The sequence below is a fragment of the Sus scrofa genome, chromosome 1 (genome assembly GCF_054392235.1).
Source record: "Sus scrofa isolate SSC_HxYL_T2T_F1_AM1 chromosome 1, Sscrofa_HxYL_maternal_Yorkshire_Landrace_v2.0, whole genome shotgun sequence".
NCBI classification, from domain to species: domain Eukaryota; kingdom Metazoa; phylum Chordata; class Mammalia; order Artiodactyla; family Suidae; genus Sus; species Sus scrofa.
The window spans coordinates 108,724,733-108,752,313 of NC_139383.1; the positions used below are offsets into that span (position 1 = coordinate 108,724,733).

The 27,581-nt window shown below is 38.6% G+C and overlaps 1 protein-coding gene and 1 long non-coding RNA gene across 14 annotated transcripts in view; one reads left to right on the forward strand and one right to left on the reverse strand.

Annotated features, from left to right (window-relative positions):
• Nucleotides 1-27,581, forward strand: part of LOC102158467 (uncharacterized) — a 273,514-nt gene that overhangs the window by 240,153 nt on the left and 5,780 nt on the right. The gene's annotated exons all lie outside the window — the stretch shown is intronic.
• The window catches only part of MYO5B (myosin VB), a 386,641-nt gene continuing 382,883 nt past the window's right edge, over nucleotides 23,824-27,581 (reverse strand). For all 5 annotated transcript variants that reach the window (XM_021093027.2, XM_021093023.2, XM_021093028.2 and 2 more), the window contains one exon: nucleotides 23,824-24,184. In XM_021093027.2, coding sequence (XP_020948686.2) covers nucleotides 24,032-24,184 — 153 coding nt within the window. In that variant the 3' untranslated portion in view covers nucleotides 23,824-24,031. The remainder of the gene's footprint in view (nucleotides 24,185-27,581) is intronic.

Sequence of the window (27,581 nt, forward strand, 5' to 3'; positions counted from 1 at the left end):
AATGTCTGTTTAGATCTTGTGTCCATTTTTTGATGAGGTTGTTTTCTTTTTTTTTGGAATTGAGTTACGGGAAGTGTTTATATATTTTGGAGATTAATCCCTTGTCAGTTGCTTCATTTGCAAATATTTTCTCCCATTCTGTGGGTTGTCCTTTCGTTTTGTTTAGTGTTTCCTTTGCTGTGCAAAAATTTTTAAGTTTAATTAGGTCCTGTTTGTTCATTTTGGTTTTTATTGTCATTATTCTAGGAGGTGGATCTAAGAAGATATTGCTGTGGTTTATGTCAGAGAGTGTTTGGCCTATGCCTTCCTTTAATAGTTTTATAGTATCTGGTCTTATATTTAGGTCATTAATATATTTTGAGTTTGTTTTTGTGTATGGCTTTTGGAAGTGTTCTAATTTTATTCTTTTACATGTAACTGTCCTGTTTTCTCAGCACCACTTATTGAATAGATGCTCATTATTCCTTTGTATGTTATTGCCTCCTTTGTCATAGATTATATGACCACCAGTGTGTGGGTTTATTTCTAGGCTTTCTATCCTGTTCCATTGACCTATAGTTCTGTTTTTGTGCTGGTTCCATAGTGTTTTGGTGACTGTAGCTTTGTAGTATAGTCTGAAGTGAGGAAGCCTGATTCCTCCAGCTCCATTTTTTCTTTCTCATTATTGCTTTGGCTATTCAGGGTCTTTTGAATTTCCAGACAAATTTTATTTATTTATTTACTTTTCTGATTTTTTATTTTATAGCAATTTTTATTTTTTCCATTATAGCTGGTTTACAGTATTCTGTTAATTTTCTACTATACAGCAAGGTGACCCAGCTACACATACATGTATACATTTTTTTTTGCATTATCATGCTCCATCACAAGTGACTAGATATAGTCCCCAGTGCTATGCAGCAGGATCTCATTTCTTATCCATTCCAAAGGCAATAGTTTGCATCTATTAACCCCAAATTCCCAATCCATCCCCCTCCCCCTTGACAACCAAAAGTATGTTCTCCAAGTCCATAATTTTCTTTTCTGTGGAAAAGTTCATTTGTGCCATATATTATATTCCAGATATAAGTGATATCATATGGTATTTGTCTTTCTCTTTCTGACTTACTTCACTCAGTATGAGAGTCTCTAGTTCCATCCATGTTGCTGCAAATAACATTATTTTGTTCTTTTTTATGGCTGAGTAGTGTTCCATTCCATTATCACTTCTTCTTAATCCACTCATCTGTCAATGGACATTTAGGTTGTGCTTCAATGAACATGTGGGTGCATGTGTCTTTTTTAAGGAAAGTTTTGTCCAGATATATGCCCAAGAGTGGGGTTGCTGTGCCATATGGTTGTTCTACGTATTGTTTTTTAAAGTACCTCCATACTGTTTTCCATAGTGGTTGTATCAATTTACATTCCCACCAACAGCACAGGAGGATTCCCTTTTCTCCACACCCTCTCTAGCATTTGTTATTTGTGGACTTTTTAATGATGGCCATTATGACTTGTGTGAGGTGGTACCTCATAGTAGTTTTGATTTGCATTTCTGTAATAATCAGTGATTTTGAACATTTTTTCATGTGCCTGTGGGACATCTGTATATCTTTGGAGAAATGTCTATTCAGGTCTTTTGCCCATTTTTCCATTGGAATATTGGCTTTTTTTTTTTTTTTGTCTTTTTGCCTTTTCTAGGGCTGCTCCTTTGGCATATGGAGGTTCCTAGGCTAGGGGTCTAATTGGAGCTGTAGCCGCCAGCCTACACCACAGCCACAGCAATGCCAGATATGAGCCACATCTGCAACCTTCAACACAGCTCATGGCAATGCCAGATCCATTTTTTTTACAGAATAAAATACACATATTTAAACACAATTACATTCACACAGATTATCATGGATCTTAAGAAAGAGATTAAGTGACTCCCTCTGGAGAAGTGGAATGGAAAATATGCTGAGACAAATAGGAAATTTATTCTATACTTTATCCCATTTTGTATGGCTTTCATCTTTACTATTTAGTATTATCTATTACATTTCAATTTTTCTTTAAAATTAGCATATATTAAAATTGTGTATATTATTCAACTAAAATTTATAAAGAAGAAAGCCTTATATACCATTAAATATTTTATATAGCATAATAAAAAGAATAACTGGTAAGAATAACAAAAATAATGCACCCTCTGAAAATAAGTAAAATATAAAATGCATAAATTGGTTAAAAAACAGTGTAACTATATAAATATGTCCTCACAACTTGTTACATCTTATTGATTCTTCAATATAGGCATTACACCATTCTAGGTGATGTGATAAATAGGAATTATAGACCTTACATTGTACCATGGAGAGAAATGGTTATTAATAATACAATTATAGAACTGTATTATTTAATTGTACAGTTGCATTATTTAATTACAATTGTCATAAATTCTTTGTTGGAGAGAAAATCAGAATCAGATCTAAGAATGCTTCAGCATTACAAGAATGATGTCAAATGACCCCCTTCATGGTGGATTATGCACTTATTTACTATGAGATATATTTCTTCTCCAGAGATTCCTTGTTTGTGTATCAATTTTAGATTTTTGGTTTGCAGTTATTCTGAAGTTTTGGTGTAAGAGTCTATATGAGATTAAATTGTTGGTCTCTTAATTGCAAGTCCATCTCCAGTGTCCTGCATTTGTACCCACCTCTTCTCATGATTTCTGATTTTGGTGGTATTTTGGTGGTATTTTGGTGCATGGATGATTTCATATCTTTACAGTATATATACCTTTACTGGTGAGCCTTTTCATTTGCGGCATTTTTGTTTCCTGTTGCTGTCTTTTCTTTTCTGCCTAGAGAAGTTCCTTTAGTGTTTGTTGTAAGGCTGCTTTAGTGTTGCTGAATTCTCTCAACTTTTGCTTATCTGTGAAGGTTTTTATTTCTCCTTCAAATCTGAATGAGAGCCTTGCTGGGTAGCACAATCTTAGTTGGATATTTTTTTCCTTTCAGCACATTAAGTATATCATGCCACTCCCTTCTGGCCTGCAGAGTTTCTGCTGAAAAATCTGCTCATAACCTTCTTGGGGTTCCCTTGTATGTTATTTGTTTCTTTTCCCTAGCTGCTTTCAAGATTTTCTCTTTGTCTTTAATTTTGGTCAGTTTGATTAATATGTGTCTCGGTATATTCTTCCTTGGGTTTATTTTATATGATACTCCTTGTGCTTCCTGGATTTGAGTGAGTGGTTCCTTTCCTATGTTAGGGAAGTTTTTGGCTATTATCTCTTGGAATATTTTTTCTGTCCCCTTCTCTCTCTCTTCTCCTTCTGGCACCCCTATAATACGGAATAATGCTAGATCCTTAACCCACTGAGCAAGGCCAGGGATCGAACCCGCAACCTCATGGTTCCTAGTGGGATTCGTTAATCACTGAGCCACAGCAGGAACTCCTTGTTGGTGTTTTTGCTGTTGAGTTGTATAAGCTGCTTGTATATTTTAGAGATTAAGCCCCCTTGTCAGCTGCATTATTTGAAACTATTTTCTACTGTTCTGTAAGTTGTCTTTTTGTTTTTGTTTTTGTTTTTTTATGGTTCCCTTTGCTGTGCAAAAGCTTTTCATTTGATTAGGTCCCATTGGTTTATTTTTGCTATTATTTCTGTTGCTTTGGGAGACCTGAGACAACATTTATAAAGTTGATATCAGAGAATGTTTTGCCTATATTTTCTTCTAGGAGTTTGATGGTACATTTAAGTCTTTAAGACATATTGAGTTTATTTTTGTGCATGGTGTAGGTGTGTTCCAGTTTCATGGGTTTACGTGCAGCTGTCTAGTAATCCCAGCAAACTTAATGAAAAGACTGTCTTTTTCCCATTTTATATTCTTGCCTACTTTGTCGAAGATTAATTGACCATAGGTGTCTGGATTTATTTCTAGGTTCTCTATTCTGTTCCATTGGTCTGTATCTCTGTTTTGGTACCAGTACCATACTGTCTTATTTACTATAGCTTTGTAATACTGCCTGAAGTCTGGGAGAGGTATGCCTCCTGCTTGGTTTTTGTTCTTCAGGATTACTCTGGCAATTCTGCATCTTTTATGGTTCCATATACATTTTTGGATCATTTGTTCTAGTTCTGTGGAAAATGTCATGGGTAATTTGATAGGGACTGCACTGAATCTGTAGATTGCTTTGGATAGTATGGCCATTTTACAATATTAATTTTTTCCAACCCAGGAGCATGGAATATCTTTCCATTTCTTTGAATCCACTTTAATTTCCTTGATTAATGTTTTGTAGTTTTCAGAATATTTTTACTTATTTTGGGGGGAGCTGCACCTACTGCATATGGAAGTTCCTAGGCTACCAGTTGAATCAGAGCTACAGCTGCCAGCCTACACCACAGCCTTAGCAATGCAGGTATAGAAGCCACATCTTCGACCTATACCACATCTCACAGCAATGCTGGATCCCTGACCACTGAGTGAGGCCAGGGGTCGAACCCTCATCCTCATGGATACTAGTTGGATTTGTTTCCACTGCCCAACAGTGGGAATTCCTCCAGACAGATTTTAACATGTTTTGGTATAAAAATGCTGTTGGTAATTTGATAGGGATTGCGTTGAATCTGTATATTGCCCTGGGTAGTGTAGTCATTTTGACAATACTGATTCTTCCAATCCAAGAGCATGGTATATCTTTCCATATGCTTGTGCCCTCTGATTTCTTTCATCAGCATCTTATAGTTCTACAAGTACAGGTTTTTGTCTCTTTAGGTATGTTTATTCCTAGGTATTTTATTCTTTTTGGTGTGATAGTAAGTGGGATTATTTCTTAATTTTTCTTTCTGATCTTTCATTTTTAATACATAGAAATGCAGTTGATTTCTGTGTATTAATTTTGTATCCTATGATTTTACTGAATTCATTGATGAGCTCTAAGAGTTTTCTGGTAGCACCTTTAGGATTTTCTATGTATAGTGTCATGTCATCTGCAAAGAGTGATAGTTTTATGTCTTCTTTTCCACTTTGGATTACTTTTATTTCTTTTTCTTCTCTGATTGACATTGCTAGGACTTCCAATACTATGTTGAATAGAAGTGGGACATCTTTTCTTGTTCCTGATCTTACTGAGAATTCTTTCAGCTTTTCACCACTGAGAATGATGTTAGCTGTAAGTCTGTCATATATGGCCTTTATTACGTTGAGGTAGGTTCCCTCTATGCCCACTTTCTGGAGGGTTATCATAAATGTGTGTTGGATTTTGTCAAAAGCTTTTTCTACATCTATTGGGATGATCATATGTTTTTTATTCTTCAATTTGTTAATGTGGTGTATCACACTGATTGATTTGTGAATCAGGATTTGGAAAATCCTAGCATCCCTGGGTTAAAACCTTCTTGATCATGCTGTATGATTCCTTTAATATATTTTTGGATTCCATGTGCTAGTATTTTGTTGAGGATTTTTGGATCTCTCTTCATGAGTGATATTGGCCTGTAATTTTCTTTATTTTGTGTGATATATTTGTCTGGCTTTTGTATCAGGGTGATGATGGTCTCATAGAATGAGTTTGGGAGTGTTCCTTCTTTTGCAAGTTTTTGGAACAGTATCAGAATGATAGGTGTTAGCTCTTCTCTGAATGTTTAATGGAAGTTGCCTATGAAGCCACCTGGTCCTGGACCTTTATTTGTTGGAAGTTTTTAAACCACAGTTTCAATTTCAGTACTTGTGTTTGGTACATTCATCTTTTCCATTTCATTTCAGTTTAGTCTTTGAAGATTGTACTTTTCTAAGAATTTGTCCATTTCTTCTAGGTTGTCTATTTTATTGGCACATAGTTGCTTGTAGTAGTCTCTTATGATCCTTTGTATTTTTGTGATGTCTGTTGTTAACTTCTCCTTTTTCATTTCTAATTTTATTGATTTGAGTCCTCTTTTTTTTCTTGATGAGTCTGGCTAAGGGTTTATCAATTTTGTTGATCCTTTTAAAGAACAAGCTTTTAGTTTCATTGGTCTTTTCTATGGTTTTCTTTGTTTCTATTTCATTTATTTGTGCCCTCATCTTCATGATTTCCTTCCTTCTGCTAACTTCAGATTTTATCTGTTCTTCTTTCTCTAGTTGCTTTAGGTGTAATTTAGTTTGTTTATTTGAGATTTTTCTTGTTTCCTGAGGTAGACTTGTATTGCTATAACCTACCCTCCTAGTACTGCTTTTGATGCATCCCATAGGTTTTGGATTGCTGTGCCTTCGTTATTATTTATTTATTTATTTATTTATTTTTAGGGCCGCACCCATGGCACATGGAGGTTTCCAGGCTAGGAGTCTAATTGGAGCTGTTGCTGCTGGCCTAGGCCAGAGCCACAGCAATGCCAGATCTGAGATGCACCTGTGACCTACACCACAGCTCATGGCAACACCGGATCCTTAACCCACTGAATGAGGCCAGGGATGGAACCCACAATCTCATGGTTCCTAGTTGGATTCGTTTCCACTGTGCCACGACGGGAACTCCATTATCATTTATTTTTAAATTTCCTCTGATATCTTCAATGGTCCATCAGTTGTTTAGTAGTATATTGTTTAGCCTGCATGTGTTTGTGTTTGTGGGGGTTTTTTTGTTTGTTTGTTTTAGCTTTTTTTTCTTTTTGTTGATTTCCAGTCATTTATCATAGTGGTTGGAAAAGATGACTGATACAATTTCAGTTTTCTTAAATATACTGAGGCTTGATTTGTGGCCCAGAATATGATCCATTATAGAGAATGTTCCATGTGCATTTGAGAAGAAGAATGTGTATTCTACTGCTTTTGGATGGAGTGTCCTGTAAATATCTATAAAGTCCATCTGGTCTAATGAATCATTTGAATCCTGTAAGTTCTTGCTGATTTTCTGTCTGCATGATATATCCATTGCTGTGGGTGGAGTATTAAAGTCCCCCGCTATTATTGTGTTATTGTCAGTTTCTCCTTCTAAGGTTGTTAGCAGTTGTCTTATGTATTGAGATGATCCTATTTTGGGTACGTATATATTTATAATTGTTATATCTTCTTCTTGGATGGATCCTTTGATCATTATGTAACAACCTTCTTCATCTCATAATATTCTTTATTTTAAGAATGATTTTGTCTGATATGACTATTGCTACTCCACCTTTCTTTCGATTACCATTTGTGTGGAATATTATCTTCCATCCTCTCACTTTCAGTTTGCATGTGTCCCTAGAACTGAAGTGGTCTCTTGAAGACAGCATATATATAGGTCTTACAATTTTGTATCCATTAAGCCAGTCTATGTCTTTCGGTTGGGGCATTTAGTATATTTAAATTAAGGTAGTTATTGGTACATATGTTCTTATTGCTATTTTATTAACTGTTTTGGATTTGTTTTTGTTGTCTTTTTTCTTCCCTTCTCTTTTCCCCTTGTGGTTTGATGACTATCTTTAGTGTTGTATTTGGATTGGTTTTTCGTTTGCATGTGTCTCAATTGGAGAATTTTTTGTTTGTAGTTACCCTGTTAGATATAGGAAATTATATATGTGTGTGTACACACACACACACACACACACACACACACACGATTGTTTTAAATTGTCGCTCTCTTAATTGCAAATGCATCTCCAGTGTCCTGCATTTTCTTCCCTCCTCTTCTTACGATTTCTGATTTTGGTAGCATATTTGTTTGTGGAGGATATTCTAACTTTATACTTATATGTATGCCTTAACTGGTGAGCCTTGTCATTTGTAATATTTTTGTTTCTAGTTGTGGCCCTTTCTTTTCCACCTAGAGAAGTTCCTTTAGTATTTGTTGTAAAGCTGGTTTAGGGTTGCTGAATTCTCTCAGCTTTTGCTTATCTGTGAAGCTTTTGATTTCTCCTTCATATCTGAATGAGAGCCTTGCTGGGTAGAGTAGTCTTGGTTTGAGGTTTTTTCCTTTCATCACTTTAAGTGTATCATGCCACTCCCTTCTGGCCTGCAGAGTTTCTGCTGAAAAATCTGCTGATATTTCTTATCAGAGTTCCCTTGTATGTTATTTGTTTCTTTCCCCTAGCTATGTTCAAGATTTTCTCTTTGTCTTTAATTTTGGTCAGTTTGATTACTATGTGTATTGGGGTGTTCCTCCTTGGGTTTATTTTATATGGTACTTGTTGTGCCTTCTGGATTGAAGTGGGTGATTTCTTTCCGATGTTAGGGAAGTTTTTGGCTATCATCTCTTCAGATATTTTCTCTGGCCCTCTTTCTCTTCTCCTTCTGGCACCCCTATAATAGGCTGTTGGTGCATTTAACATTGTCCCAGAGTTCTCTTAGACTGTCTTCATTTCTTCTCATTCTTGTTTTTTCTTTTCTGATCTCCATCACTGATTTCCACTTGTCTGTCCTCCACCTCACTTATTCATCTTTCTACTTCCTCTATTCTGCTGTTAGTTTCTTCTAGAGAATTTGTTATTTAAGTTATTGTATTTTGCATAACTACTTGCTTTATCCTTAAATCTTTAATTTCTTTTCTCAGTGTTTCTTGTAATTTGTCAATCTTTGGCTCTAGTTTATTTCTAAGATTTTAAATCGTCTTTACTATCATCAGTCTAAAGTCTTTTTCATGGAGGTTAGTAATCTCCAGATCACTTAGATGTTTTTTTTTTCTGTTTTTTTTTTCTTGCTCCTTTATCTGAGTCATAATTATTTCCCTTTTCATTTGTATAGTTTTTCGGTGTGATCTCCTTTTTCAGGCTATAGAGTTGTAACCTCTCTTGCTTCTGATTTCTGCCCCCTTTTGACTGAAGCTCATAGGGGGTGTTGCTCTTGGCTTCCTGATGGGAGGGACTGCTGCCTCTCCCTTTTTTTCTTGAGACTCTCACTAAAGGTTTATCAATTTGGTTAATCTTGAAAAAGAACCATCTTTTAGTTTCTTTGATCTTTTATATTGCTTTCTTCATCTCTGTTTCATTTATTTCTACTCTGACCTTTATGATTTCTTTACCTCTAATTATGAGGTTTGTATGTTCTTTCTCTTGTTGCTTTATATGTAATGTTAGGTTGAGATTTTTCTTGTTTCCTCAGGTAAGTTTGTATTGTTATAAACTGCTTAGGACTACTTTTGCTGTGTCACATAGGTTTTGTATAATCATGTTTTTGTTTTCATTTTTCTCTAAATATTATTTGATTTCCCCTTTGCTTTCTTCAGTGATTCATTGGTGATTTGGTAGAATATTGTTTGGCCTCCACATATTTGTGCTTATTATGGTTTTTTTTTTTTTTTTTTTTTTTTTGTCTGGTAGCTGCTTTCTAGTCATCTGGTTTGGAAAAGGTGCTTTATATGACATCAGTTTTCTTAAATTTACTGAGGCTTGCTTTGTAGCCCTTTGTGTGATCCAATCCTGCAGAATGTTCCAAGTTCATTTGAGAAGAATTTATATTCTGCTTTATGATGGAATGATCTATAGATATCAATTAAGTCTATATGTTCAAATATATCATTTAAGGCCTCACTGATTTTCTATCTGTATGATCTGCCCATTGATGTAAGTAGGGTGTTTTCCTCCCCCAATATTGTGTTACTGTCCAGTTCTTCTTTTTTTTTTTCTTTTTCAGCTACACCAATGGCATATGGAAGTTCCCAGACCAGAGATCAAATCCCTGCTGTAGCTGCAACCTAGGTAACAGCTGGGGACACACTGGATTCTTAACCCACTACACCAGGATAGGAATCAAACCCCACCACCACAGAGACAAAGCCAGATCATTAGCACACAGTGCCACAGCAGAATATCCTCAAGCTCTCCCTCTATGGCTGTTAGCATTTGCCTAATATATTGAGGTACACCTAAGTTGGGTACATATATATTTAGAATTGTTGTATCTCCTTAGATTGATTTCTTGATCATTAAGTAGTGTCCTTGTCACTTTTAAGTCTATATTTCAAAGTCTTTTTTTTTTAATTTTCCCACTGTACAGCAAGGGGGTCAGGTTATCCTTACATGTATACATTACAATTACATTTCCCCCCCCCTTCTTCTGTTGCAACATGAGTATCTAGACAAAGTTCTCAGTGCTATTCAGCAGGATCTCCTTGTAAATCTATTCTAAGTTGTGTCTGATAAGCCCAAGCTCCCGATCCCTCCCACTCCCTCCCCCTCCCATCAGGCAGCCACAAGTCTCTTCTCCAAGTCCATGATTTTCTTTTCTGAGGAGATGTTCATTTGTGCTGGATATTAGATCACAGTTATAAGTGATATCCTATGGTATTTGTCTTTGTCTTTCTGGCTCATTTCACTCAGGATGAGAGTCTCTAGTTCCATCCAGGTTGCTGCAAATGGCATTATGTCATTCCTTTTTATGGCTGAGTAGTATTCCATTGTGTATATATACCACCTCTTCCGGATCCAATCATCTGTCGATGGACATTTGGATTGTTTCCATGTCCTGGCTATTGTGAATAGTGCTGCAATGAACATGCGGGTGCATGTGTCTCTTTTAAGTAGAGTTTTGTCTGGATAGATGCCCAAGAGTGGGATTGTGGGGTCATATGGAAGTTCTATGTATAGATTTCTAAGGTATCTCCAAACTGTTCTCCATAGTGGCTGTACCAGTTTACATTCCCACCAGCAGTGCAGGAGGGTTCCCTTTTCTCCACAGCCCCTCCAGCACTTGTTATTTGTGGATTTATGAATGATGGCCATTCTGACTGGTGTGAGGTGGTATCTCATGGTAGTTTTGATTTGCATTTCTCTTATAATCAGCGATGTTGAGCATTTTTTCATGTGTTTGTTGGCCATCTGTATATCTTCCTTGGAGAACAGTCTATTCAGGTCTTTTGCCCATTTTTCCATTGGTTGATTGGCTTTTTTGCTGTTGAGTTAAGTTGCTTATATATTCTAGAGATTAAGCCCTTGTCAGTTGCATCATTTGAAACTATTTTCTCCCATTCTGAAAGTTGTCTTTTTGTTTTCTTTTTGGTTTCCTTTGCTGTGCAAAAGCTTTTCAGTTTGCTGAGGTCCCATGGGTTTATTTTTGCTCTAATTTCTATTGCTTTGGGAGACTGACCTGAGAAAATATTCATGATGTGGATGTCAGAGAGTGTTTTGCCTATGTTTTCTTCTAGGAGTTTGATGGTGTCCTGTCGTATATGTAAGTCTTTCAGCCATTTGGAGTTTATTTTTGTGCATGGTGTGAGGGTGTGTTCTAGTTTCATTGCTTTGCATGCAGCTGTCCAGGTTTCCCAGCAATGCTTGCTGAATAGACTTTCCTTTTACCATTATATGTTCTTGCCTCCCTTGTCAAAGATTAATTGACCATAGGTGTCAGGGTTTATTTCCGGATTCTCTATTCTGTTCCATTGGTCTGTCTGTCTGTTTTGGTACCAGTACCACACTGTTTTGATGACTGTGGCTTTGTAGTATTTCTTGAAGTCTGGGAGAGTTATGGCTCCTGCTTGGTTTTTGTTTCTCAGGATTGCTTTGGCAATTCTGGATGTTTTGTGGTTCCATATAAATGTTTGGATTGTTTGTTCTAGTTCTGTGAAAAATGTCCTGGGTAATTTGATAGGGATTGCATTGAATGTGTAGATTGCTTTGGGTAGTATGGCCATTTTCACAATATTGATTTTCCCAATCCATGAACATGGAATATCTTTGCATTTCTTTACATCTTCTTTGATTTCTTTGATTAAAGTTGTATAGTTCTCGGCATATAGGTCCTTTACCTCCTTGGTCAGGTGTATTCCAAGGTATTTGATTTTGTGAGGTGCCATTTTACAAGGTATCGTATTTTTGTATTCCTTTTCTAATGTTTCATTGCTGGTATACAGAAGTGCAGCTGACTTCTGAATGTTAATCTTATATCCTGCTACTTTCCTGAATTTATTAATCAGTTCAAGGAGTTTTGGGGTTGAGTCCTTAGGGTTTTCTATGTATCGTATCATGTCATCTGCATACAGTGACAGTTTGATCTCTTCTCTTCCTATATGGATGCCTTTTATTTCTTTGGTTTGTCTAATTGCTGTGGCTAGGACTTTCAAAACTATGTTGAAGAGCAGTGGTGAGAGTGGGCATCCCTGTCTTGTTCCAGATTTGAGTGAGAAGGCTTTCAGTTTTTCCCCATTGAGGATTATATTTGCTGTGGGTTTATCATAAATGGCTTTGATTATATTCAGGAATGTTCCCTCTATACCCAGTTTGGTGAGGGTCTTGATCATGAATGGATGTTGAACTTTGTCAAATGCTTTTTCTGCATCTATTGAGATGATCATATGATTTTTGACTCTTTTTTTGTTAATGTGGTGTATGATGCTGATTGATTTGCGTATGTTGAACCATCCTTATGAACCTGGGATGAACCCAACCTGGTCATGGTGTATAATTTTTTTGGTATGTTGTTGGATTCGGTTGGCTAAGATTTTGTTGAGAATTTTTGCATCTATATTCATCAATGATACTGGCCAATAGTTTTCTTTTTTGGTGGTATCTCTGTCTGGTTTTGGAATGAGGGTGATGGTGGCCTCATAGAATGTCTTTGGGAGTATTCCTTCTTCTTCAACCTTTTGAAAGAGTTTAAGGAGGATGGGCACCAATTCCTCTTTATATGTTTGCTAAAATTCACCTGTGAAGCCATCTGGTCCTGGACTTTTATTTGTAGGGAGTGATTTTATGATCTCTTCAATTTCATTTCTAGTGATCGGTCTGTTCAGTTGGTCTGTTTCTACTTGATTCAGTTTTGGCAGGCTGTAAGATTCTAGAAAATTGTCCATTTCTTCCAGATTGTCAAACTTGTTGCCATACAGTTGTTCATAGTATTCTGTTATGGTTTTTTGTATTTCTGCTGTATCCGTTGTGATTTCTCCTTTTTCATTTATCATTTTGGTTATTTGGGTTCTTTCTCTCCTCTTTTTAGTGAGTCTGGCCAGGGGTTTGTCAATTTTGTTCACCTTTTCAAAGAACCAGCTCTTGGTTTTATTAATTTTCTCTATTGTTTTTGGAGTCTCTATTTTATTGATTTCTTCTTTGATCTTTATAATTCCCTTCCTTCTGCTGACTTTAGGTCTTTTTTGTTCTTCTTTTCTAATTCATTTAGGTGGAGCATTAAGTTGTCAAGTTGGGATCTTTCTTCTTTTCTGAGAAAGGCCTGTATTGCTATAAGTTTCCCTCTGAGCACTGCTTTCGCAGCATCCCATAGATTTTGAGAGGTTTTGTCTTCATTATCATTTGTTTCAAGGTAGTTTTTTTAATTTCCTTCTTGATTTCCTCATTGACCCATTGGTTTTTTAGTAGCATGTTGTTTAGTCTCCAAGTAGTAGGTTTTTTCTCATTTCTTTTCCTATGGTTGATTTCTAGTTTCATGGCATTGTGGTCAGAGAAGATACTTGAAATAATTTCTATGCTCCTAAATTTGTTGAGGTTGGCTTTGTGTCCCAATATGTGGTCAATTCTTGAGAATGTTCCATGAGCATTTGAGAAGAATGTGTATTCTGCTTTTTTTGGATGTAGTGTCCTGAAGATAACAAGTCTAAACTTTCTATTGTTTCCTTTAGGATCTCTGTTGCTTTATTGGTTTTCTAGAGGATCTGTCCATTGATGTGAGGGGGGTATTAAGGTCTCCTACTATGATTGTATTCTCATCAATATCTCCCTTTATGTCTGTTACTATTTGTTGTATGTATCCTTGTGCTCCTATATTTGGGGCATATATGTTGATGATAGTAACATCCTCTCCTTGGATGGATCCCTTAATCATTAAGAAGTGTCCATCTTTGTCTTTATGTCTTTTGTTTTAAAGTCTATTTTGTCTGATATGAGCGTTGCGACTTCTGCTTTTCTGTCATGTCTATTGGCATGAAATATTTTTCCCCATCCTTTCACATTCAATCTATATGTATCTTTTGTCCTGAGGTGAGTTTGTTGTAGGCAGCGTATTAAAGGTTTTTGCCTTTTTACCCACTCAGCCACTCTGTGTCTTTTGATTGGGGCATTCAGTCCATTGACATTTAAGGTGATAATTGATAGATGATTATTTATTGCCATTTGAACCTCGTGTTCCAGTTGATTTTATGGTTCTCCATTCTTCCTTTCTTTTTTTTTTTTTTTTTTTTGGTTGTATGGTCTTCTGTTATTATCTGCTTGAGTGTATTTTTTTTTTTCATTTTTGCAAATGCAATATTTGCTTTTGGCTTGTGGTTGCCCTGTTTTTTAAGTATGCTAACCCCTTCCCATAATTGTGTGTTTTAGCCTGATGGTCCTGTAAGTTCAAACACTTCATTACTATATTAAAATTAAGAAGAGAAACGTACAAACAAACAAACAAACAAAAAGGGTTATTTACTTCCTAACATCCCTTGCCCACATTTTATGGTTTTGATGACTCTTTTTTATTTTTTTTCTTTTTAATTTTATTTTGTTTGAAGCATGTACATGATTAAATCTGTATGCTGGCTTATTTGAGTGACTGCTCTCTGATTGCGGTTTCCTCAGTCCTAGTTCTTACTCTTCTTCTTCTTTTTTTTTTCTTTTCTTTTTTCTTCCCTTTCCTTCCTTTCTTTTTGGTTTAGAGAAGCCCTTTCAATATTTCCTTTAACCTGGGTTTTGTGTTACTGTATTCTTTAAGTTTTTGTTTGTTGGAAAAAATTTTTATTTCCCCTTCTATTTTAAATGATATTCTTGCTGGATAGAGTATTCTAGGTTGCATATTTTTTTCTTTTAGCACTTTAAATATCTCTTGCCATTCCCTCCTGGCCTGTAGTGTTTCTGTAGAGAAATCAGCTGATATTCTTATGGGGGTTCCCTTGTAGGTAACATTCTGCTTTTCTCTTGCTGCCTTTAGGATCCTCTCTTTATCACTAACTTTTGCCATTTTTATTATGATGTGTCTTGGTGTGGGTCTGTTTGGGTTCAGTTTGTTTGGGGCCCTCTGTGCTTCTTGTATCTTGAACCCAGTATCCTTTAGATTTGGGAAGTTTCCATCGATAATTTCTTCAAATATATTTTCCATCCCCTTATCTTTTTCTACTCCTTCTGGAATTCCTATTATGTGTAGATTGGCCCTCTTTATATTATCCCATAGGTCTCTTATATTGCTTTCCAGTTTTTTGATTCGGTTTTCTGTCTGTTGACCGGATTGAGTGATTTCCATTATTCTATCTTCCATATCACTGATTCGTTCTTCTGCATTATTCATTCTGGTTTTTACTGCCCGTAGTTCAGCTTGCATCTCTGCAAATGAATGTTCTAGTTTTTCTTGGCTCCTCCTTATATTTTCTAGTTCCTTTCTGAGGGCGTCTGCATTACTGTTCATATCTTCTCTTAATTCCTTCAGTATTTTCACTATTTCTCTTTTGAACTCCAGGTCTGTCAAACTGCAGAGATCTGTTTCATTGTTGACTGTTTTAGGTGAGTTCTACTGTTGGTTTGACTGGGGGTGGTTTCTCAGCTTCTTCATCTTGCTTGTTGTTTTCTTTCTCCTGAGGGAGTTGTACTCTCCGTGATCGGGCAGTGTTTGCCTTGTCACTGCCGTGGACTATTTCCTGAGGGCTGGCATTGTTGGTCAATCTTTTTTGAGGCAGTGTGGCTTTTCTGGAGTGTTGATGGGGCTAACAGTGTTTCTTTGAAGCAAAGGAGGGCTTCCTGAGGGCAGACAGGACTGGGAGGTCCACACCACGATGGTAGCAGATTTCACTTGGTCATGCAGAGCTTGCTCTGGTGTTTTTAGGCTGTGGGGTTCTTGCAGGTTGTTGGCAGTGTTGGGCAGCTGTTCCTCAGGAGTGCAGCACCCCCTGGGGGCTGGAGCAGATATCTGGGTCACTGAGAACCTAAGAGGCTCTTCCCTAGGGCAGCCCTACTCAGAAGGACAGCCTGAGAATGTAGGCGGATCTTTTCACAGTCTGGCCGAGCTTGTTGCAGCTTTTCTGGGCTGCAGGAGCTCTTCCAGGGGGCTGGTGGTGCTGAGCAGCTATTCCGTGGGAGTGGGGTACCCTCTGGGGGCTTGGGAGGGTAGCAGGGCCACTGGAAACCCACGAGGCTCCTCCCCAGGGCAGCCCGACTCAGAAAAACCATCTGAGATCTTTTCCCGACTCGGCCAGGCTTGTTACAGCTTTTCTGGGCTGCAGGAGGTGCTGCCTGGAGCTGGCAGTCCTATGCAGCTGATCCAGTAGTTCTCGGCATCCCCTGGGGGCTTGAGCGGGTAGCAGGGCCACTGGAAACCCACGAGGCTCCTCCCCAGGGCAGCCCGACTCAGAAAGACCATCTGAGATCTTTTCCCGACTCAGCCAGGCTTGTTGCAGCTTTTCTGGGCTGCAGGGGGTCCTGCCTGGAGCTGGCAGTGCTATGCAGCTGATCCACTTGGGCACCCCCGGGGGCTTGGGCGGGTAGCAGGGCCACTGGACATCCAAGAGGCTCCTCCCCAGGGCAACCCGACTCAGAAAAACCGTCCGAGAATTAGGCAGATCTATTCACGGCCTGGCTAGGCTTGTTCTAGCTTTTCTGGGCTGCAGGCCTTTTGTCGGGGGCTGGTGGAGTTTGGTGCTGCTCTGCAGAAGTGTAGCCCCTCCAAAGGGCAAGCAGGCCTGTGCAGGGACAGCCCCTGCAGTGGTAGGCTTCAGGCAATTGTTGAGGCCAGCCCTCCTGGATGGCAGGCAGCCCCAGGTTCGGCGAGAGCCTAGTGGGTGGCGGGTGTGGGGTAAGGAGATGCACTGGGAAGCACAGCTTTCTGCTAGCTAGCAGGCCTGTAAGCTTGCTGTGGCATGGGGGGTATTCTATGGGGACCCACCCCTTCTTCTCTCCCCTCCCCAGCACGGGCGCAGACCAGGCTCTTCTCCCAGGTTCCCTCTGATGCAGCTTTCCACTTCCCCGCCCCTAGAGTATTGCTCCCTTCCCCTGCGACAGCTTTGTTTTCTAGTCTCCCAGGCAATCTCTGCCCCGTCAAATGGTTTCTAGACCTCCCAAGCAGTTTCCGCTCTGCCCCACCCCCCCACGCCGGGGACTAACCTCTGGAGCCGAGGATTCGGTGCCCAGCCCCCACCCAGGCGTCTCAATTTTTGGTGACTGTGCCCGTAGTTCAGATGGTCCATTCAGTTCTTGATCGGCTTTTCTGTACTCCAACTTACTGCTACACTCTTCTCTGCATCTGGAGATTCCTCCGGTTCGTTTGATCTTTCCCCCGTGTAGGTGACTTTCCAGGGTGCGGGATCCCTTTCTCCTCCGCAGTTCCCTTTCGGGAGCGCCCATCCCGCTCGGATTCACCTTCTCTCACTCTCCTCTTTTCTCCCGTTCTGCCCAGTAATGTCACGAACTTCTTGCCGTTATTGGAGTTTAGGTTCCTCTGCCAGCGATTGGTTGCTTTTCTGTGCAAGTCATTTATTCCATAGGTGTGCTTTTTTTGTTGTGTTTGTGGGAGAGGGCGAGCATGTCCCCCTACTCCTCCGCCATCTTCTCAAAGTCTTTTTGTCTCACATGAGACAAAGTCTACTCCAGGTTTTAAGATTTTTCCATTTGTATGAAATGCCTTTTCCCATCACCTCGCTTTCAGTTGTGTGTCCTTAGATCTGCAGCGGGCTTCTTGTAGACAGCATATATATTGTTCTTGTTTTTGTATCCATACCATCAGTCTATGTCTCTTGGAGCATTTAGTCCATTTACATTTAAGGAAATTATTGATATGAATAATGTCATTTTTGCCATTTTCCTAATTGTTTTGGGTAACTTTTTGAGATATTGTTTCCTTCCCTTTTTCTTTTGTTCTCTTCTCTTGTGATTTGATGACTATCTTTAGTGTTGTGTTTGGATTCCTGTGTGTGTGTGTGTGTGTGTGTGTGTCTTTTCCAGATTTTTGGTTTATGGTTACTCTGAAGTTTTGGTATAGCAAAGAGATATAAATTCTCTTAATTTCAAATGCATTTCCAATATCCTGCATTTGTACTCTTTTTCATGATTGCTACTTTTGATATCATTTTCATGTGTGGATGATTTCCTAACTTTACTGTATATTTACCTTACTGTCAAGTTTTCCCATTCATAATTTTCCTGTTTCTAGCTGTGGGCTTTTCTTTTTCAGCGTCTTTTCTTTAGCATTTGTTGTAAACCTGTTTTGGTGGTGCAGAATTCTCTTAGTTTTTGCTTGTCTGTATAGCTTTTGTATTTTCCTGTCAAGTCTGAATGAATGCTTGCTGGGTAGAGTATTCTTGGTTGTAGGTTTTCCCCTTTCATCATTTCGAATATATTGTGCCACTCATTTCTGGCCTGCAGAGTTTCTTCTGAAAAATCAGCTCATTACCTTATGGGGACTCCCTTGTGTGTTATTTGTTGCTTTTCCCTTGTTGCTTATTTTAATTTTTGTCAATTGATTTACTCTGTATCTTGGCATGTTCCTTCTTGGATTGATCCTGTATTGCACTCTCTGAACTTTCTGGACTGTGGTGACTATTTCCTTTCCCATTTTAGGGAAATTTTCTGCTATTATCTCTTCAAATATTTTCTCAGGTCCTTTCTCTCTTCACTTTCTGGGTCCCCAATAACACAAATGTTAGTGCATATATTCTTGTCCCAGAGGGCTCTTAAACTGTCCTAGTTTCTTCATTTTTCCTTTACTGTCTTCCATGACAGTATTTTCTACCAGTCTGTCTTCCAGCTCACAAATTCATTTTTCTGCCTCATTTATTCTGCTATAGATTCCTTCTAATGTATTTTTCATTTCAGTTATTTTATCACTCATCTCTATTTTTTCTTTAAAATCTTCTAGCTCTTTGAAAAATATTTTTTGTATCTTCTCAGTCTGTGCCTCCACCCTTATTCAGACATACTGGATCATTTTTACTCTATTACTCTGAATTTTTTTTTCAGGTAGATTGCTTATCTCCACTTAATTGTTCTGGATTCTGTTTGTTCTTCTGGAACATATTTTTTAACCATTTCATTTTGTCTTTCTGTGTCTGTTTATCTCTGTTTCACTGTCTGCAGGGATGTAGTTCTTACTTCTAGTGTCTGCCCCCTGGTATGTGATGTTGGTCCAGGTGTTTATGTAAGCTTCCTGGTGGGATGGACTGTAGCCCACCCTCTGATAGGTAGAGCTAGGTCTTCTACTTCTGGTGAGCAGTGCTGTATCAGGGGGGGTGTTTAGACACAATATGGTTGTGGGCTCAGGGCAACTTTAGGCCTCCTGTTTGCTTATGTTTGGGGCTGTGTCCCTATCTTGTTTGTTGTTTGGCTTGAGGCATCCCAGCACTGGGGCCTGCAGGCTGTTGAGTGGGGCCAGGTCTTGGCACCAAAATGGTGACGTCCAGGAGTGCTTACACTGTTGAATATTCCCTGGGGCCTCCATGACCACTGTCCTTGCCCCCACAGTGAGCCACAGTTGCCCCCTCACCTTCCCAGGAGACCCTCTGAGACCTGCAGGTAGGTCTGGCCCAAGTTCCTAATGAGTCACTGCTTTTCCCTTGGTCCTAATGTGCACCCTCCAAGTTTCTGTTTCCCTCTAGTCCTGTGCAACTCTTGCACTCAAGCCTCACTGGCCTTCAAGTTTTCTGGTGGCCCCTCCTTCTGATGCCACACCCTAAGGCTGAGAAGCCTGATGTGGGAGTCAGAACCCTTACTCTCATGGGAGAACCTCTGTTATATAGTCATTTTCCACTTTGTGAGTCTCCCTCCTGACAGATATGGGACTTGTTTATATCATGATTGTACTCCTCTCACCATCTCGTTGTGGCTTGTCTTTGGAGGTAAAATATCTTTTTGGTAGGTTAGTCTTTTCTGACAGTGGACATTCAGCAATGAAAAGTAAGCTCAAGTTCTTCTCTGCCTATTTTCCTTCCTCACTGATTTTTTAAATGCCATCTTTACCATAAACAAAGTTATATATATGAGTCTATTTCTGGGCTGTCTGTCATATTCCATTGATCTACTACACCAAAACTGCCTTGTTTGTATCATGCAGCTCCAAAAGTCTAATTTTATTGGTAAAGTGTCCCTCTGCTGCCAACTTGTAGGCTATATTTTGCCAACCCCTGATTTAAATGATCACAAGGCATGTTTAAATATAGGCCCCTAAATAAAGTTTCTTAGGAAAACACTAAAAATAAACTTTTCAGGAGTTCCCATTGGGGCTCAGTGGGTTAAGAACCCAATGTGTCTATGAGGATGCTGGTTCAATCTCTGGCCTTGCTCAGTGGGTTGAGGTGTTGCCACAAGCTGCGACATAGTTCACAGATGCGGCTCAGATCTGGCACAGCTCTGGCTGTGGCGTAGGCTAGCAGGTGCAGCTCCAATTTGACCTCTAGCCCATGAACTTCCATAAGTCACAGCTGCAGCCATAAGGAAAAATAAAAAATTTTCCACCAATGTGCAGTAAGAGTTTTAAATTTCATTTAAATTTATCACACCATTTTATTCAAATGTATTTATTTCCATAAATATTTATCCACAGCTGAATATTACAGTGACTAATACAAGCAGTTTTTATAAACAAAGATATAGTTTACAGATTTGTTCAAAATGGAAAAATATTTGTATTAATAATATTTCTACATTGTTAGACTCACCCCTGAATATGATGTGAATCCCTTCAGTAAAGCAGTCCTTCATCTAAACATCAGTTGTTGGCAAAATGTTATATTCAAATCTGGATTATTCTGATATAGTATCACTTTAGAAAGTAGTGTGTATTTTTTAATTGACCCTCTTTATTGGAATTAGAAATTTCTTTAGGAAAAACAATCTTTAGTATCTAGTGACCTGAATAAGAAAAAAAAAAGCCTTATGTTTTCTTGTCATTGGCATCAATCTCTAATTTTCTACTTATGGCACCAATGTGTACAAAAAGTGGATTATGTCTATTTGGCTCATGCAGCAAATTAATCTGAAAAACTGACTACAGAGAAATATTCTATGAGGAAAAACTACAAGGTCCTTCCCAATGCTATCATTTTAGTAATCTTTTAGTCATTTGGCATGATACAGGGGCTTCAACACAGGATACTCTTGTTGCCTTAGAACTAGGTGAAATGTATGAAAATGACTAAATTCACTATATGTGAAAAATGGATTCTATTTTATTTGTTACTGTAATCTTAATGCATTAAGTAAGGATCTAAGTCAGTATTTGATGAAATGATGGTAGCAGTGTTAATTTTTTCCAAGTTTTCCTAATTTTTTCTGTTTTATTTTGGTTTTATAAAAGTCTTAAAATGTATAGGAAAGGAAATTCCTACTGACATGCTTCATAAAAAGGGGTGGGGGAGTCTACCTTTCTTTGGATCTGATCAGCTTGCCAGGTACCATAAATCTAACTGCAGCTCTGATGGCACAGGGAGAATGTATGTAGGTGATATGTTTGCTAGGCTGAGCAACAATTATTAATATGTACAGAACACATATTACTCTAGGTAAACAGGTCTCATATACTTAAAAACAAATTGTTTACTTAATCAGATATCTATAGATTAATCTTTAAAATGCTTCTAATCTTTCAAAAGACAGATCAAAACTCCACGATGGTACGTCGACCATGAAAACTCTTTCCATAGTGACACTTACATCAGAGAATTGGTAAGTCAGTTATCTTAGTAACTGCTCAAGGCACACAGTGAGAAAGGTGGCAACTAAATCTTAAATATTATAAAGCCAGATATCTGGCTTTATAGAATTCAAACCTTTATGCTGCATTAAGTTATTTAAATTAAAAGTCATTATGTATTTCACGAAGTTGGAAAGTGTTTGAACTTTTAAAAAATGCAAAGGAAAATGCTAACAAAAGACTGATTACTCAACATGCTTTTTCCAGTCTTCAAGTGTTAAGATAAATAGGGCAGATCTAAACATTAGGTAAACAATTTACAGTATTTCTTTATTGTTAATGTTTGAACATATTTTTTTTTTTAAGGATATATGAAGTAAAGGTATTTCACCTTTACTTTTGGGAGAGAAAATCTGCCATTTCTTAGGCTAAGAAGAGGACTAGTCATAAGATTCCCCCCACCCCATTTATTCTAATTGTCAAGTTTTATTAAGTGACTCCTTGGCACCCAATGATGAACCAGTGACGGGAGAGGTAGTGACCCAGAAGGATAGAGAGAATGACAGTATAAGACAGCAAGGAACAACAGGAAGCCATTGAATTTATGGAATCTTTGCTTTGCAAACTCCTTACCACTCCAACAAGGCATTTTTGGTTCTCTAGACTATTAAAACAGAACTCACATGAAACCAAGTTTTAAATTAAAGTGCAGTAAAAAGCAGATTATATGTAATAAAGAACTTTAAAAAGAGGTAGCCACATACCCAATCAGTTGAGACTGGCTTTCCAAACCAAGTCAGCAAGTGGGTTGTTGAAAGTGGGTTACAGATGTTATATTATGTAACTCTAGCTGGGAAAGGAGGGAAAGGCACAGCTCTGTGTGGACACCCAGAGAGGCCAGGACGTTCCATGTGGAAGTAGAGGGGATAACACTGATGACACTAAGGGCTGAGATGTGAAGGGCAGCTGTCTTTGCCCAGGGACTGTGTCTCGTCTTGCCCAGCAGGCAAGGGGAATGATGGAGGGAGCTATTAGGGTGCTGCCCACAGGAGCGTTTAGGGCTTGGGGCGTACTGTACCCAAGAGTCTTTTAAGTTGAGAGCCTAAAAGAAGGTGGTGGGGTGTGTGGGTTTTACTTGCACTTCGTGGGGAAATTTTATCTTCTTGATACAACACAGAGGCTGTCTATGATTTGCAAACACCACCTGTTCCTGTCATGGGAGCATCATACTGTTATCTGCCAGAGACATGGAAAAATAGTAAAAAAATAAAGGTTGTAAACAATATGTAGGGTTTGCTAATCGAATGTTTGCTTTTGAAGAGACAAAAAATTATAAAAGGAGCAAGCACATAAAATCTGTTGTAATATTACCACTCAATACTCTTTTTAATCCTTATTTCAAAGTAGAGATATTCACAATGTTTTCGTGGTAAATTGTTAAAATGTTGAAAATAACTGGAAAAGACGAAGTTGACATAGGCTATTCTCAGAACACACACACACACACATACACCCACACAAATCCCTAAAACTTTTGGAAATTAATAATACCTGAACTGAGTTTTTAAAAAGGCTTTTCAAAGAGTCTGATGCTTCAGATGAAGTTTGTTTTCCTTTACTCTTTTGTTATGTGGAATTACTAGTCCATTATATGATGTTCTTATTGGAGGTGTAATGGCAGTTAGGGGATTACAGGCTTTCATACTGACTTGTTTGGTTTTTAATCTGCAAATACAACTGGAGTTGTTATTCTTTTCTAACATGTACCTAGCATAGACTTTTGTGAAGGTTTATTTGACTCAGTAAATGTATGGACTAGCATTGGAAACCTAAAGAATGACTCTCCATTTGCTCACATTTCAAGTTTGGGAAAGCAGCATTTTTTGGCACAATTCTTTCATATCGTCTCGACTATACACATTGTTTGAGCACATTAGGGCCTGAGTCTTCTAAATTTGCTTCAGAAACCAATCATCAGACTGTTTAGTCTGGAGGTCGTTTACACCACTGTCTCTGCATCACTAGGCATTAAAAATATCTCTGGGGAAACTTCTCAGAAGGCCCAGGCCTGTGTTTTTGTTCTCAGAACATCTATCTGCCCATATACCCATCTATACCTGTGGTTTGTCAACGCGGGGAAACGTCACTACACGACAGTATCATGGTTATTAGTACCATTATTTGTTAAAAGTCCTCTGATGGCAATCTATGCGATTCACATTGTTTTAATATTTCACTTTCGCCATTCTCCAGTTACACGTGAAGATCACAACTGGGTCGTTTCCATGTATATAGACTGGCACCTTGGGGACTGTTGGTGGCTGTAGATTATGATATGTATTTGTTTAGACCGAAATCATACTTTAAAAAAATCTTCCATATTTCAAGTGTTTTTATTCTGAGCGGTAGATACAAAATATAAGGACAGATGTGTCTTATTCTGTATAGCTCACTCTGCACAAAGCGCTCAACCTCTGATTTGATCTACTTTTATAGATTTAACAGATCCTTAAATTCACTTTACTCTATCCTTCCTTCATGCTCTCATTGGCAATCAAGCCAAAGCTGGAAATGTGCATTTTTCAGACTTCATTGAGGAACTCCAGGTTGAGACACGCTGGGATGTGGATGGAGTCCATGGTCAGAGAAGATGGATTAAATGGGAACAAAACTGGAAACATGTGCTTGAAGTCTAACAGCAGTTGCTGAGGATCATTCCGCTCTTGCAGTTGTGCCTGTGGGGAAGAATAAGACCATGTAAAATTCTTCCAATGCCAAAAAACAGCCGGTTTTGTTGGATTCACAAAAATGAATCACCAAAATGTTTCTGTTAAGATAACGAGGTAGGATTTTAGGAGGATGTGGTCTTCCCCTCTCTTAGGTATATAGCAGCAAGAAAAGCTCTTGGGGTAAGGCTTGCTGGACCATCAGCTGACTTTAACTTCTCTCCCAATTCTAGCATTCATTAAAAATTTTCCATCTAAGGGAGAAGAGAAAAATCCACTTCAAGTGCAAATCATGTGGAAAGGCAGTACAGTGAAGAAGTTAAGGCCATGGATTCGGGAGGCAAATAACCTGAGTGCTTATCCTGGAAGCACTCTGGGAAAGTTCCCGAACCTTTCTATGCCTCATTTTCCTTCATCATTGGTAAAAAAGAATAGGGAGTGATATCACACAAAATGACAGAGCAGCAACCGCTAAGGGCTAGTACCTCTACTGTAGCAACTACGGTGGCTAGTGCTGAGCTAGGGAAAAAAAAAAGAAAGAAAAAGCTATTGTAACTCTGGACACCTATGACAACCAAGAGAGCAATGTGCATAACCAGCTACCATGCCCCACTCCCCAGCTCCAGTGAAGCTGTAGGGATAGCAACCCACAGTCCTGGAGCAGCTGGCTGGTGCTAAGCAGGCAGTGAGTCCTTGTCCTCCAAAAATATGGGGTTGTGCACTTGAATTGGTCTAGCAGTTCCCTGAAGGACTGGCATGATGCCTGCCTTGATTCTGGCTCCCTTGGAATGGAGTGGCTGGCTGGCTTCCTCCAGTGGCATCAATTGGAAGATTTAAAGGTACAGAGCACCCCTCCACTTTTCTCTAGTTAGAGCCAGATATTTTAGGTAAAGTATAATAACCAAAATGAAAATTTTTAGTTCCTTAAAGGGGTCCAATAACAGACTTAAGCTTGCAGAAGAAATGACCAGTGAACTTGAAGATAAAGCAATTAAAATCCTCCAGTTTTCCTACTGTATAGCACAGGGAACCATATCCAGTCTCTTGGGATAGACCATGATGGAAAATGATAAAAGAAAGGGAATGTATATGTATGTGTGACTGGGTCACTTGCTGTACAGCAGGAAATGACTCAGCATTATAAATCAACTATAATTCAATAAAACTTTAAAAAATGAAAAATTCTCTAAGTTAGGCGTGAATAGAAAAAATGAAATAAAGTGAACAGAGACTGAGGGACCTGTGGGACACCATAAAGTATACCAAAATATATACATCACAGGAGTCCTAGAAGGAGAATAAAGAGAAAGGGACAGAAAAATATTTGAAGAAATAGTGGCTGGATTCCCAAATCTGATATATGTTTCCAAGAAGCTCGACAAACTCCAAGCAGAGTAAATTCAAAAAGTTTCACACTCTGACACATTATAGTCAATTATCAAACCCCAATGACAAAGAAAAAATCTTCAAAGCAACAGGAGAAAGGACTCATCACATAACACGGCATCTTCAACAAGATCAAGAGCAGATTTCTTATTAGAAACCACAGAGGCCAGAAGGCAGTGAGATAATATATTTGAAGTCCTGAAATTTCTTCTTTCAGTCCACCAAGAATTCTTTATCCGGCAAAACTATCTTTCAAGAATGAAGGAGAATGACAACAATCCCTCCATATCCACAGGTTCCACATCTGCACATTCAACCAACCGAGGATCAAAAATATTTGGAAAAAAAATTTTCGGAAAATTCCGAAAACTAAAACTTGAATTTGACACAGGCTGGCAACTATTTCCACAGCATTTACATTGTATTAAGTCTTGTAAGTAATCTAGAGATGATTTAAAGCATACAGGAGTATGTGCATAGGGTATATGCAAGTACTGTGCCATTTTATATAAAGGACTTGAACATCCACAGGGTTTGGTACTCATGAAGGTCCTGGAACCAATTCCCCTTAGATACCGAAGGATGACTAAGTCACTTCCGGATAATCAAAAGGAGAGGGAGCTGGTTACTAGTAACTATAGAAAGTCCTTCATGCTGAAATGAAAGGATATTAGACAGTAACTCATAGGTAAATGTAAGGTTTGGAGCATGTTTTTTCCCCCTATATGATTCATACAATGTAGAAAACAAACTATAGGTCTCTGTTAATGGGTACACATGTATAACAGATGTGATCTGTGACAAAAATGATATAAAGGCAGAGGGATGGAGATGCAGAGCAGCAGAAAGTTCATATACTATCGAAACTAAGTTAATACTGTTTAAACTAGGCTACTGTAAATTTAAGATGTTAATTGTGATTACCACAGTAACCACTAAGAACCTAAGTAAAAAATACACAGAAAAGGAAAGCAGGGAGTCAAAATGGTACACCGCAGAAAATAAACACAAAGAACGTAAGGGAAAATGGAGGAACACAAAACAAGGAGATAAAAGGCAGAGTAAACCCTTTTATTAACAGTAATACTCTAAATGTAATTTTTTTTTTTTTTTTGTCTTTTTGCCTTTTCTAGGGCTGCTCCTATGGCATATGGAGGTTCCCAGGCTAGGGGTCTAACTGGAGCTGTAGGTGCCGGCCTACACCAGAGCCACAGCAACGCAGGATCTGAGCTGCATCTGCAACCTTCACCAGAGCTCACGGCAACACCAGATCCTTAACCCGCTGAATGAGGCCAGGGATGGAACCCACAACCTCATGGTTCCTAGTTGGATTCATTAACCACTGAGCCACAATGGGAACTCCTCTAGATGTAAATTTAAAGGCAGGTATAAGGCAACAATTGGCAGAATGACTAAAACGAACATGATCAGGAGTTCCTATTGTGGCTTAGTGGTAACAGACCCGACCAGTATCCATGAGGATGAGGGTTCGATCCCTGGCCTTGCTCAGCAGGTCAGGGATCCGGCGTTGCCATGAGCCGTGGTTAGGTTGCAGACATGGCTCGGATCTCGAGTAGGCCCCTAGCCTTGGGAACTTCCATATGCCACAAGAGTGCCCCTAAAAACAAAAAGAAATTTTTTTCATAGCACTTCAGCTTTTATTTTTCTACATTAGTCAAATGTATCAGTAGGCTCTGCTCTTTAAAGAGTTTGAAGACACTGTAAAGGATTTAGAGGAGAGTTTAAAAATGGTACAAAACCCTGCAATCCCACTCTTGGGCATCTATCCGGACAAAACTCTACTTAAAAGAGACACATGTACCCGCATGTTCATTGCAGCACTATTCACAATAGCCAGGACATGGAAACAACCCAAATGTCCATCGACAGATGATTGGATCCGGAAGAGGTGGTATATATACACAATGGAATACTACTCAGCCATAAAAAAGAATGACATAATGCCATTTGCAGCAACATGGATGGAACTAGAGAATCTCATCCTGAGTGAAATGAGCCA